General features: G+C 41.1%; 1 protein-coding gene across 5 annotated transcripts in view; it reads left to right on the top strand.

Moving 5' to 3' along the window:
- MOB3B (MOB kinase activator 3B) overlaps positions 1–14,799 on the top strand; it is a 104,221-nt gene that overhangs the window by 43,789 nt on the left and 45,633 nt on the right. For all 5 annotated transcript variants that reach the window (XM_056325431.1, XM_056325428.1, XM_056325432.1 and 2 more), the window contains one exon: positions 1,183–1,791. In XM_056325431.1, coding sequence (XP_056181406.1) covers positions 1,374–1,791 — 418 coding nt within the window. In that variant the 5' untranslated portion in view covers positions 1,183–1,373. The remainder of the gene's footprint in view (positions 1–1,182; positions 1,792–14,799) is intronic.

The following is a 14,799-nucleotide window of genomic DNA, read 5'->3' as shown; positions in this document are numbered from 1 at the left end:
TAGTAAAATTTTCATGGACATGATTTCTGTTAAGGGAAGCCATGGAGCACACATAATTCCATGATGCGAATTTATCAGCCACTGTTAGGGTAGGATTTTTGTAGTACTGTGCAAATTTAAAACATGTTGTGTTACTTATTTGAAATAACTCACAGCATGAAATATTTGTTCCCTGTCTTTAATCATAAAAACTTCAGTACTAAACCAAAGTCTAATTGAGACAGCCCCTATCTACCATATCACCTACTAATTGCCTACATTTACTGATGGTAATACTCTTCTGCACGTTCTTGTATATAAAAATAAACAAGGCTTTATTGCAGTAATTTATTTTTTTTCTCTCAAACTGGCTGTTAAAACCATTCATTGTTAACAGCGTCGTTTAGAAGAAACAATGTATGCTTTTCCTTCTGTAAGAAGGTATGCCAAGTATCCCCCTGTAGAGATGAATAGAGCTGTAAAGAAAGTGGCAGTTTCACCACTACTTTCTAATCATTCTACACAATCCAACAGAAAATTAGGACCACTACTGAATTCCTGAAAGTGGGTCAAGAAAAGTAGAGATCTCTGTGCAGTTCTGTGGGAACCAGGAATTAGTCGTGTGCAATACTGTAGTTTTCACTCTAACTAGTTTCTATGAGGTTTGCAAAATCAAATAGCTCATTAATTAAAAAAAGATAACAAATACAGAAAAGTCTTGCACAGAGATTTTTTTTTCCAATAGAAAAGAGCACTGAAGCTATGGTGAATGCTTAGAGTCACTTAAGAGCAGTTAGATAAGACTTCTAAATTGTCATATTTTGTGTACTATATTTATTTATACATTATGTATGGTATGCAACCACTGTAAAAATGCAGCAAAATGAAAAGGTTGATTTTAAAAATGATCTAACAATGGGAAGATCATACAAGATTTATTGAATTCCTGTCTTTATGATAACTTAAGAGCCTCTATTTGGGTAGATGATTAAAAAGGACACTTAAGTTAATTCCTTAATACTTTAAAAAATTAGGCACTTTTTTTTGTTTTAAATGTTCATCACGTTAGGGGTTGACCAATTTTTAAGGCTAGCTATTTGCTTTTCAGCTCACAATTAGTGGAAAATGATGGTAAAATAGTAATAAAACTGACAGGGCCAGACTAGAGTTCACCACTAACGTGTATTGTTTCCATATCCTTAGGGACATGAAGCCTTTTGGGAAGGCTTTCAAGAGGAAGAGTTAGTACACTGCTCTGAAGTTGATACGAGCTTCTCTGAGGAAAACATCAGGGCCTGAAGGATCTGTGATAGGGAGCAGTTGTTTTCAGATACCTGCATTAAATCTCAGCCTTGCTTTTCTGCCACCTGCTGCAGAACAGAAGATTAGCAGACATGTCCATAGCACTCAAGCAAGTCTTTAATAAGGATAAGACTTTCCGCCCAAAACGCAAGTTTGAACCTGGAACCCAGAGGTTTGAACTTCACAAACGAGCGCAGGCCTCTCTGAACTCAGGGGTGGACTTGAAAGCGGCCGTGCAGTTGCCCAGTGGAGAAGACCAAAATGACTGGGTGGCTGTCCATGTTGTTGACTTCTTCAATAGGATCAACCTCATTTATGGAACTGTCTGTGAGTTCTGCACAGAGAGGACCTGCCCAGTGATGTCTGGAGGCCCTAAGTATGAGTACCGATGGCAGGATGACATGAAGTACAAGAAGCCCACAGCATTGTCAGCACCCCAATATATGAATCTTCTCATGGACTGGATCGAGGTGCAGATCAACAATGAAGATATATTTCCTACCAGTGTAGGTAAGTGCAAGGAAGAAGTCCTAAAGCATAAGCTGCCTTCGATTCTGTGTACTAAGAATGGTCTTTTCCTACCATCATTTTTAGAGATTATGAAGTTTGAGCCTTTGAACAGGAGCTGGGGGAGAGGACAGTGTCTTTCAGGAATAGCCTGAAATGTATGAATTGTTAGCTGTGGCTGCTAGATGTTGTGCTTTTTGTTAGCCTAAAATGTTTTCATTCTAGCCATTTGCCCCTGGTAAACCTCTCACGTTGATCATGTCAGCATTGCATTAGTAGCTTGTTGAAAGCTAATCAAGTTTGTGTTGCTGTGCTGTTTGCCCAGCCACTTAGGCAGATACAGAATGGATGGAAAGCAAAGCCTAATTACATTGGTATCATCCTCTCAATATGTGTACATCTGTGTGCAGTGCAAGGCAGTAGAGACGAACTTAGTGAATTTTGCCCTCCCTGCCTCTTGATTTCCCATTCAAAACTGATGAATTGGGAAGTGAATTATTCTCCAAGTTTCTGTTTCTAAGACTGTATATAACTAACAAGCTTTGCTATGGTTTAACCAGACAGCCCAAATGAGAGAGCTGTTAAGTGCAGCACAATATTCCTTTTATAATACTACCAGCTTTCCTGAAGAGTGGGGCAAGTAAGTGAAATTATCTTTGCTGGTATAGTTTCTTCTGGGTAAGGACAACTTTGCAAGAGTGCATTGTGTAGTGTAGACAGCCTAAATCTTTATCTGTGGCTGCAGGTAATAAAAAAAAAAGACAGGATGTTATATCTCTGGAGATGTCAGTGTAATTATGTAATTTTTAGCAATCTTAGTTAAGGATTCCTGGTTTGATTCTTCTAGGGGGGAAGGCTGGGAGCTTGCTGGAAGAAATCTGAGGTATTATGTATAAATACTTGGTCCAGATGAGTAACAAATAAGAAGAATGCTCATACGTTACAATTACTTCAGCCCCATATTTTGCATTTTATATGCAGCTAGGGCTGGCTGATAATTAGTAGATACATCAAGAGGCTGTGTCTATCAATATTTCCTGACATTTGAAATATCTTATTCTTGGCCTTGGCAGTTATTTGTCAGGACAAACTTGTGGAGTTTTTTCCCCAGTTCCTATCAATTTCTTTTCTACTCTAACAGCTAGAAAGAAGGCATTAACCATATCTTTTAATCTGGACTTTGCCAGCACAGCAAGAAGAAGGAGAATTTCAAAGGAAGCAGTACCATGTATTTTGCGTAGTGAAAAATGGGTTTGATTTCTCAAGCTCCTGTTCTTTTATGTTTCTTCAGGGTGAATGATTTTTGGAATTGAAGGTGCAGTGAAATATGTGGGTTTTCTTCCATTGGTATGCCTGCGAGCTTTTGTTACATCAGGTTTCCGTCTTGGAGTATACCAGTATTGTTACTCTGCTCTTGCATATGCAGAAAATGTGTTCTGTCTATGAGCATGGGGAGCAGGTAACACACTGGCATGCTGATGGGCTTTACTGAACCAACAATCTGTAACACACAAGCTTTCAGCTCTAGGTATTCCCCCCTTATGTTTGTATTAAGGTATATCTGGAGGAACTTTTATCCTGAAGGCTTACCTATTGTCATCCTAAAAACGGAATCAGTAAATGCCCTCGGTCTACCAGTTTTCTCCTCCCAGCAGCTCCTGCTGTTGTACATCAAATCAAATCTGAAGAAGCTGAGGAACAGGAAAGACCTGTGATCTCTAGAATGGGGCTGGACTCTGATACAAGTCAGAACAGGAATGCTTAATGTCTGTGAAAAATCTTTCACTCTGAATTGACTTAGAGGAGGGGGAAGAGTCTGCGTGAGCCTTTATGGAGTGCTGGACTGCACGATGGTTGTATTACAGACTGGGATGTCTGGGCAGTCCTGCAGAGAGATTTTATAGATACCTTTCGGGGCATTATTCCATAGAGCAGCACTTGCATCTATATTCTGCTCTCCCCTCATCTTGAGCCTTTGTTGCAGATACGATAGTGTGCACCTGCACACTTTTCGTTATCTTCTTTTCTCACCCATTTGTGGTATGAAACTGTTAGTAAAATTGTTTGAATGGCCTTAGATTTTACAATTCAGAAACAGATGTGTACTGTGTTGGATTTGGCGTGCTGGGTACCTCTTCTTTCAGCAAGTCCTTGATTAGGCACCCAGAATGATCAAAGGGAAGTTTGTGTCTATTCTTGGGTAAGTTAGTTTTCTTTCAAGGGAATCTTTCTGATTTATTTGCACACCAATTCTCTATCCATAAAATGGAAATGATACTGCCTGCCAGCCTGTCTGAGTATTGCTCTTAAAGATGTTGAATGAAATGCAGTTACTCAGCATGTGTATTGTTACATGTTTTGCTTTTCACAGTTGATCAGAGAATCTTTGTTATTGTGTTGGGTACTGTTTGTTCTTATCTGTCTGCAGCAGCCTTTGGTTAGATGCACCATTAGTATTAATGCAAACCTCTATTTTCATTTAGAGAAATTAATGACAGTGAAAATGATGATTGTTCATTCTTCAGAGAAGTTGGAATCAGTCTTGGAAGATGATATACTCAGATGTGAAACAAAACAGACTTAGGGACGTCCTTACTAATAGTGCAAGAGTTTTGGAGCACTGAGTGGCTGTAACGTAAAGAGGATAATTTGTTGCTTTGAGTCTGTGTAGGATGTGATCTCAGAGAATTGTTCTGGAAAAAATGTATGTCCAGTGCATGGGGATTGAGGCTGACCCTTCCATTAGCAAACGCGTTTGGTGAAAAGACTGAAGACATTCCAGAGTGGGATTCATAGGCGCTGTCCACAGAAATTTGAACATTTTTCTCAGCTTAATCCTATGAAACTTGCTTTATTTCGTTTGACATATCTCATGTGAACTGTCTGAAAAGGGATTTCAAGAGCTGTGATTAAGCACAGCTTTCATTGAGAAGCTACTTTCAAGGAAAATCATTTCAGAATAGGGATAGCCAGGCTTGGTGGGCTTTTCTTGTGTGTGGTATTGTTGTTCCTCTGTGGTGTAAAAAAACCATAAATTCAATAGAGTTATAAATTGTTATGAATGTTGCATTTAACCCTCTCAATGTTTACATTGGCATGATGACCTCTGGCCACTTACCAGTGCTATCTCCTCTATGATCTACTCCAGTTATTCTGGTCTATTCATTTGCTGGTAGAGATCTCTTTTCTTCCAGCCAGTCTCCTACTAATACTGAACTGGCTGGCAGAAGAAAAGGGAGTTGATATGGGAACAGAAGAGCTGTCAAGGATTGTCTACAGGTGACAGAAAGAGGTGCTGAATACTTAGAAGCATGTCTTTGTATACCAAAGCTTTAAGGACTGCCTCTGTAAAATGGCCTCACAGCCTGCAGAGGATTTTAGACATGATGTGTCTTTGTCCTTATTTCCATTATTCTGAATTTCCTTTATCCATTTTAGTGGATTTAAGGAATGTAAGAGTCTGACAGCTCTGGAGACAAGTTCTGTATGTAACCACAGAAATACTGTGACCTGTCTCAGCCCTGACTAAGTGGGAATGCAGGAACAGAACAGAAGAGAGTTCACTCCGTTTGCCTGCTCAGGCCACTGTGGTGAAGCTATTCATATTAGCTCCCAGCATGAATTTCTGTAGTGTGCTGGAGTTTTATTTAGCTTTAGGGTAAATTCTTTTTCCTCAGTAAATAGTAGTTGCTGTTCTAGGCACCTAGTGGTCTCACTATTTAAACAGCTTTCAAGGGATGTATCTCCCAGGCTCATATGGACAACATAAATACTCCGTAGTCTCACAAGTACCTTTTCTTCCTTTTCTTTCCCTCCCCTACTTTTTTTTTTTTTTTTATCTCTCTGCTTTTTGGTAAACAGACTGAAGAAATCATGTGGAACAGGAAGCAGTGGGTCCTTGGGACAGCTGCAATTTTTGGTGAACTCCACTTGTCAGCTTTCACAGTATGTGTTTGGGTAGTGTCAAAAAAGGAGCTAAGAAAGCAAGCAGCTGTCCGCTACTGTGTTCCCTTCAGACCCTGATTCTCAAACGACAGATTCAGTTGGTTTAGGTTTTTTCTCCTCATTGCAGCTTCAAACAGGGTGTAATTCTGTCTTGTTTGGATTTTCAGTGAATTGAATGTTTTGTTCTGTTGTAAGTGTTACTGAGAAAGATATATAGATATCTAAAGGCACAGGGGATTATTTCATTTATTCTAATCTGACCTCCAGTGTAACACAGGCCAGAGAACATCACCACGTGATTTCTTCATCAGGTCCATAGTTCGAAATAAGAAGACATTTATAAGACAGAGTTCTGCTGAAATAAACTAGAACATGAACTTCCTTTCTGACTTGATGTAATGAAAAAATTTTCCCAGTAAGTTCAATAAAGCAGTTGAGAGAGGGCCCAGAGAGGTTGTGCTGTCTCCATCCTTTGGGATTTTCAAGACCAGGCTGGAAAAAGCCCTGAGCAACCTGGTCTGATGTGATAGAAGGCTGGAATGCAGGCCTCCCAAAATCTGTGCCAGCCTGAATTTTTTATCCTGTGATTCTTAATTGTAATTTCAGCACTGACAGGCTGCTTCAGGAGCAACAGCTAAATTGATTAGAAACTGCTTAAGCAGTTTAAGAAGCTACAATTCAGCATTTAATGGAAGTACAAAATCACTTCTAAGCTAACTCTTCTAACGTCTGACTAGTTACTTCTAACTTCTAATTAGAGTCTTTATAGAGGAGAATTTCAAAGGTTATTAAGTTACTGTAATCAAATAGCCTAGATATGGCCAATGAAAATGAAAACATACTTTTGAAGTGTTTAAAGCCTAGGACTTTGGCTGACACAATAATGCATATTTAGAAATACACTGCCTGGTCCATGCTTAACCAGTAAATTTTGGTAGCTGATAGCTTCAGAGTTTTTGCACAAAGCATGTGTGTGACACTACTTCCAAAGAGGAGCCCAGTATGTCACCATAATGCATCCAAAAAAGCAGACCAAGACTCTGGAGGGCTCTTGTGGATATGATTCAAAACAACCACTAAATAAATAACTACACTTTTTCAATTGTTTCTTCATAATATTGTGGCAGAATTTTTCTGGGTCTCTAGCCAGTAATAAAAGTTACCACTTGGGGCACTTTTCTGCAGGAGCAGGGGAGTAGCTGGCTGGTGGGTGTGAATAGAGACTCAACTACTTTTGCTGAGCAAAGGTCTCTTCCTGTAGAAATGCAGGAAGGATGTTTGACATCATTGACTTTGTCTTACAACTTTCCCTGTCTTATTGCTCTTCCAAAGTGTGGGGTCCATGGTGTGGGCCTCATATACTTTTTATTCACTCCTTGCAGCCATTGCAACTGTATCGTCTAGGACGCACCATTACTTCATGCACACACACCCTTCAATAAAAGTGTTAATCTCTACATCTGGTTAATTTCTTTCATTTTAAGACAAAGCTTTGCCGGGAGCTGAAGGTGGGGCTCAGATTTCTGCATGTTAACTGATCATTCAATCAGCCAGTGGTAGATGCATTTAGCTGTAGGCAACCAACTGAAAACTGTTGTAAATTCCAAACAATCCTTTCAGCTTGATCTTTACACCTGTCACACCAGTGCTGGATCTGGGCTAAAGAAGAATTTTGTTTTGTAAAGCTTATGTTCTTTTCACTGTTGCTGCCCTTCCTTGGTCCCTCTCTTCAGTATGGATGTACTTGCCAAGAGCTTTAATCTCTTGTGCAGTGAAATAGAAAGACTTTTGTATTCCTCTATTTCCACATTAAAATTTTAATTCTGTATGTACATATATATATGTTACAACAAAGTTATAGCAGCAGCACAGCTATCCTCTTCGAAAATTTGGTGTCTTTAAATATGTGTGCTTGGAAAATATCGGATAGATATTTTCAACTAGATTACAGGTCAGAGCTTCTTCCTCCTCTCCCCTTTTTCCTGTTCCTTTGGTTCAGGATCTAAACAGATGCTTCTACGTAAACTAAGCTGGCAGATGAGTTAACCCACAAACCTAGTACACTTCAAGAGTACCATCCAAGAAGATTGAAAAAAACTGTGCTGGCCCCATCTGTGTGGTGAGTGATACAGTTTACTAGATTAACTATATATCTGGCCTTTTTAGCGTTAACTTTCTTGCTGACTGATTATACTTTGGAGCAATTTGATTCCCTATTTTTGCATGGTATCTGAAATGCCTTGATTAGTCCAGACATTCTCCTTTTACAAGAATAGGGACAGAAGCTTAGGAGTTGTCTAGACAATCCTCAAGCACAATCATTGTTAACTGACAGGTGACTGCTCCCAAAGCTGTCTTCCCCAGTGCACACTCTTGATCTGATGCTAGATGTGCCATTCAAGGAATATATAGGTCTGCTTCCAGCTCAGACGTATAAATTATCCCATTCTTCACTCTAGTTCTGATAATAATAGAAAATATGTGTGATAGAAAGTAAGTGCAAATTCTTTAGTAAGTGTGAATTCTTTAGCAAATTCTTTAGTAAGTGCAATTTTTTTTGTGAGAAAGATTTGGCAGTGCTGAAGGAATGCTGGAGAATGCATATGAGAAGGCTGATGCCTGATATGCCAGGTTTTCCTTATTATGGCAATCACTGAGGGCTAAAAAGCATTTCTACAAACATGTAGAAAAGCAGGTCTCAGCTGCTTTCTTCCATTCTCCACACTACAGAAAAAAACCCAAAGAATAAGAACTTAAGCGGTAGCATTAATGGTGGAGGGAAAGCTCATGGGGAGAGGGATGTGTTAGCTGGCTCTGCAAAGGCTGAAAGGTTTCAGGATCTTTGTTCACCCTAATACCGCTTTGGGAGGAAGAAAGAAGCATGGAACACCTGCAAGAAGTGGAGTCCCAGGTGGGAACTGGAGTGGTCTATCTTGTAGCTGCTAGGTCCATTGTTCTCAAGGAATGTAGTACTCCAGCACATTGTAATGGCATAAACTGTGGGGCATAAATTAGTCTGTCAGAGAATCTACAACTCCACAATCACAGCTTCTACCCTAATTGAACTGGTGAGCTGGTTTTTTTAGCTACCATGACTGGTGTCTGTAGCTTGTTAAGTCTATGGAATACTGGGGCTGAGCTTGTGCCCAACTCAAGTGTCTGGGAAATTCAGTACCTTGAGCATGCTCTGCCATGTGAAGTGGGTTTGTGTGAACTGAGTAGTCTGCATTCCACAGTGTTGCATACATTCCTTTCCCTGATGAAAAGTAGAATAGCTCCTTTTTTGAAACCTTATAAAACAGACTTTGTCCGATATGCTGCAAGTAGAATATATGTAGGAGAAGCATTTACCGATTATAGTGACTTTGCTGGTTCATGTTTTGGAACTCAAGCGAAATAAGATACACAAGTATCAGCTTTCTTAGCGGCTACTTTTTTGCCTACGTTTATTGTATCCAATTGAAGTTTTTATTTCAGCTCAGAAATACTGTAGAAAATTTATGATAGTCCATACTCCCTTAAAGTATTTCCACCTTTAAGGTCAACCTTTTGAGGATGACAGTGGTAGTTTCAGGGCATGTGTTATGCAGAACCTACCCATGGGAAAAGACATAGGTCAATGGGGTCTTCAGCTGCTCCAGACCTTGGTGACAATCATCAGAATAAATCAGAATAAAGTGTGGTCATAGAGATATGAAAATAAGATAATTTAGTACAATCTCTGTTTAACTTCACTGTGGAATGGCTGGAGTGCTATAGTGGTATGGTTCTAAGGGAAGTTCTTGAAAGCCTAAAGCAAGGACAAGGTCTTTGCTTCAGCCAGACTTATATGCACCACCACTGTCTTTAAGTTTGGCCACCACCTGCTTTCAAATAGAATGTTTGCCTTCTAGATCCACATACTGTATGTAAACAGAGCAAACTTAGAAACCTTCACAGCGGAAATGCCTTCTATGCTTCACTGCCAAGGCCAGCCCTCTGGTTTCCCAGACCCTGGAGGCAAGAGAGGAAGTCTGGAGAAAGGAAGACTTACCCTTGATCAAGGACGATCATGTTAGAGATCACTGAAGCAAACCTGACACCCATGGATCCATGGGCCCTGATGGGAAGCACTCCCAAGGGCTGAGGGAGCTGGCAGATGTTATTGCCAAGCCACTCTCCATCATCTTTGAAAGGTCAGTGAGAACCTGAGAGGTGCCTGAGGACAGGAGGAAAGTCAATGTCACTCCACACTTCACAAAGTTCAAGAAGGACCCAGGAAACTATAGGCCAGTCAGCCTCGTCTCCATCCATGGAAAGGTGATTTAACAGCTCAGCCTGGAGGTCATCTCCAAGCATGGGGAGGAAAAGAAGGTTGTCAGGAACAGTCACATGGATTCACCAAGGGGAAGTCATGCCTGACCAGACTAATAGCCTTCTGTGGGAATGACTGGCTGGGTAGATGAGGGGAGGATGATGTCTACCTTGACCTCAGCAAACCTTTTGATGCTGTGTCCCACAACATCCTCATAGGCAAGCTCAGGCAGTGTGAGTTAGATGAGGGGACAGTGAGGTCTGAACTGAGAACTGGCTGAATGGCAGAGCTCAGAGGGTTGTGACCAGCAGCACAGAGTCTGGCTGGAGGCCAGTAGCTTGCCGTGTTCCCCAGGGGTCAGTGCTGGGTCCGGTCTTGTTCAACTTATTCATGCATGACCTGGATGAAGGGACAGAGCGCACCCCCAGCAAGTTGCTGATGATACAAAGCTGGGAGGAGTGGCTGACCGACCAGAAGGCTGCGCTGCCATCCAGCGAGACCTGGACAGGCTGGGGAGTTGGCAGAGAGGAACCTAATGAAGTTCAGGAAAGGCAAGTGTAGGGTCGTGCACGTTGGGAGGAACAACCACAATAAGCTAGTACAGAGCAACAGTATAGGCTAGGGGTTGACCTGCTGGAAGGCAGCTCTGTGGAGCAGGACCTGGGAGTGCAGGTGGACAGTGAGGTGCCCATGGGCCAGCAGTGTGCCCTGGTGGCCAATAGAGCCAGTGGGATCCCGGGGGACGTTGGGAGGAGCATGGCCAGCAGGTGGAGGGAGGTGATCCTCCCCTCTGCTCTGCCCTGGTGAGGCCCCATCTGGAGTGCTGTGCCCAGTGCTGGGCTCCCCAGTTCAGGAGGGACAGGGAACTGGTGGAGAGGGTTCAGTGGAGGGCTGCAAAGATGATGAGGGGACCGGAACATCTCCCTTAAGAGGACAGGCTGAGAGAGCTGGGCCTGTTTAGCCTGGAGAAGGGAAGGCTGAGAGGGGATCTTATCCATACATACAAATATCTAAAGGGCAGGTGTCAAGAGCTGCACCTCAAATCCTGCGTTCAGGTTTGGGCCCCTCTCTGCAAGAGGGACGTAGAGGGGCTGCAGCGTGTCCAGAGATGGGCAGCGGGGATGGGGAAGGGGCTGGGGCACAGGTCTTGTGAGCAGCGGCTGAGGGAGCTGGGGGTGTTTAGTCTGGAGAAAAGGAGTCTTGAGTAGGCCTTATACCTGGAAGGAGGTTGTAGCAAGGTGAGTGTTTGTCTATTCTCCCAAGTAGCCACAGGAGAAGAGGAAATGTCTTCAGATTGCACTATAGGAGGTTTAGATTGGGAAACAGGAAAAAAATTTACTTTTTAACAGTTATCAAGCACTAGAACAGGCTGCCCAGGGAAGTGGTTGTGTCACCATCCTTGGTGTGTCCTAGTGGTTTACTTGGCAGTGCTAGGTTAATGGTTGGAGTCTGACCTTAAGGGTCTTTTCCAACCTAAATTAGTCTATTATTCTTTATTTTTTAAATGCAAACCCAACAATTTCACATAATTTGAAACATCTCTAAGCACAGCATTCACCCTGACAATGTTGCAGAGAAACCCATCAAACTTTCTCATCACCATTATCTGTCAAGTGTGATTAAGTCACTTGTGTGCTTCCATTAAAGACAACTGTAGTAGCATATTGCTTGGAGAAAAAAAATTCAGCAGGAGATTATGGGAGGAAAATTTATTCCCAGAGAAAAGCTGTTTAACGTGGCTCCTGATAGGATTCATTTTTCTGCACCAAATTAGTTTGAGCACTGTCTTCAGCTGAACACTCACTGGTAGTGCTGCACATGACATGACTAGCTCTTGTCAACTTGGCTGCATCTTATATTTTATCTTTTCTTCATAAGTGGTTTTGCATGTGTTTACATTGGAAAAAGCCATACTAAAAAAGTGAAAGCTGGGACAATGATGGTTCCGAAGGGAGTTTATTTCAGAGTCTCAGAGTGCCTCCACTTTAACTTTGTGGTTGTTGGGTTCACCATTTCTGTGGTATGTGGGACACTCTGGTCCCTCACTCAGGGGACTGTCAATACTTGATGCCTTAGCTATTCAGTACCTTGAAGAAAACAGCTTGAAAACTTGACTGATGATCTGGAATAAGGTAGCTGTATCCCTTCTACTGTATTGATTCTTAAGATGGTAAGAGGCCTGGTACCTTGACAGGGAACAGGCATAAAGTTTTTTTGGGGTTGGTTTTTTTGGGGTTTTTTGGGTTTTTTTTTTTTGAAAATGTAAGTTGGTGCAACCTAGAACAGAAGCATATAAGGTTGTTTAGGAGGCAGAGAACAAAAAAGCGTAAGTCAGTCTTTGCATTATTCAGGAAAACATGCATTTTGTTAGAACAACTTTTCTACAATCTACTCAAACCTCCTGCTTTTTCACCAACCCTTTGTCATCACAGACTGGACCAAGGCTTATAGTTTCTTTTCCACAAAACTGTTAAGAGCCATTCAGCCATTCATTAAAATGGAACACATACAAGCCTGATTATGTTCTACATTCAAGAAAAGCTGAATTACTCTTGAAAGCGGGTTCAAGTCATCATTGGCTCAGTAATGGAGAAGAGTTTGCTAGTATCTTTTGTCATAGCTACCAAGCCACCATTGCCACATAGGATTCACAACTGGTGGTCTCTGTTCAACTGAAGCAAGCCTAGCATTAGCCTAGCAGAAAGAATGGAGATTAGTAAGGTGGGGATTGGGTCTAAAGTTGACCCTTAAATCATATGATCCTAACTTTTTTTTTTTTTTTAAACACTGGAGTGTTTTTTTTTAAAAACACCTGCAAAGACTTTGGGTTTATGTACAACTCACTAATTATTTATTAGGTATCATAATTCAGCCAGTTTGCATGCAGTGGCCTTAAAAGTAATTGATCAAACCCTGTTCTATTACATATATTACATTATACATAGGTGTGAATCTAGTATGATACGAATCAGTATGAACACCAGTTATCAGAATTCCTTCATGTTCAAGCCAATACACTTATTTTGCTTAATAGTCATGCTTAGTAGTAACATAAAGCATCCTTCTTACTTTTACTGATACTTGTGTACTGAGGGTCATAAAGGATCTTTGCTAAGAACATGTATAACAAGAGTAGACCTTACTTTACGTTGTCTCACCATCATGTAGTATACCTCATTGCTTTTCATCTAGTTAAATCAGGCATGTCCTGCTAATGCCAGCTAGCATCCAACAGTGTTAAAGCAAGAAATACTCCATTAAATGGTTTGGGAGGGTACGCTAATATTAGTTAGTGATACTGTTGTAAAACATTTTTTTTTTCATTTTGTGTTTCTGTAATGAGGAAGGCATTTTTAAATAGATAATTGTTTTCCTGTCCAAAATGGGGGGTGAGTGCAGAATTGTTCATATTAGCCAGTTGTGCTGTAATACCCCCAAAACATGTTTTCTGTACTATCCTGGCTAATGGAAGCTTCAAAAAGTAAGCAGCACAAAAGAAGTTTATGAAGTGTCTTTTTGTGTGTATAGATGCACACTGAGTGGTAGAAAATAAAGTAACCAAAAACACTTGAACAACAGGACAGAAACGGATACTGGTCAGCTTATGGCCCATGCTCCGATGGAGTGTATGTGTCCTCTAATTCTAAAAATTTAGAAGCTTTGGTAGGTCGTTCCTTTCTGTGCTTCTATGGGTGTACCCAAGCAGGGGTAAAATACTCTCTTGCACCTTTGTTAATGTCCTGGAGAATTCCAAGCAAAAGTTGTTAAGTACTTGCTGTTGACCTTCCACAGCTGCAATGCAAACAGATAAATATGTCCAACACAAGGCATGCCTGTAGCTGGTGAGTGAAGGATTTTTTTCCTTGATAATTCTAAGCTGTGTTTTTCAGTCCACTGGTGTGTGCAAGCTTGTCTTTTTATGTGACTTGCTTGCTTGCCCTAAAACAACTGTCCTGTGGCTGTACTTGTGTCATGTAAAATTTCACATGTTCATGGTTTTTAAGCACTGCAGAACTCCATCAAGTCTCCCATCTGCCCTCAAGATATCTCTATGCAGCATTGTTACCCCTGCAAAATTCTACTTAATATATGAGTTTTGGAACTGCACAGATATACAACAGAAGCTGGAATTTCATTGACGTTCTCTTTCATTATCCTCTTAACATATGTAGCCACTGGCATAATTTTTTGTCTTTTTATTCCCCATAAACTGGACAGTTTTGACTGGAACCCATCAGCCAACAAAGTCCAAGAAATGCTTGCAGTGAAACAGGAAACAAAATATGCATCCTGCATATGCCTTTTGGCATTCGAAGCCAAAAGCTGAAGGCCAGTCTTATTAGTGTAGCTGTGGCAGGACAAGCTCTTGTCCTGCAAAGAGATCTGATGAGTCACAGAAGTAATGTGAAATAGTTAAGATAACTATTAGCTACTAGTCGTGTGGACAGAACTGGATAAGCAGTCTTAATTAAAGCAACAAACTTCCCTTCTCTGCCATTGATGGTTAATGTAGCTTCCATGTACCTAAGCAGTGTACTGTGAGATGCCAGACAGCTCTTGTTGTGCTGTAACTCACATTAACAACAGGGTCCCCAGAGGAAGGCTCTGCAGCCTGACAGTCATTCTTGTGCTGAGTTGTAAGCCCTGTGTCATGAGGATGAACCACTCATACAGTAAAAATTATTTGGTTATAGTAGACCATGTGCCAAAGAACTTATAGGTGCAGCATATGGACTGTGGAAATATCAGACAACTTTCTGATACTGTTTGTG

The sequence above is a fragment of the Falco biarmicus genome, chromosome Z (assembly GCF_023638135.1).
Source record: "Falco biarmicus isolate bFalBia1 chromosome Z, bFalBia1.pri, whole genome shotgun sequence".
NCBI lineage: Eukaryota > Metazoa > Chordata > Aves > Falconiformes > Falconidae > Falco > Falco biarmicus.
Note: the sequence above shows the minus strand (reverse complement) of the source record. Positions and strands in the feature narration are given on the sequence as shown.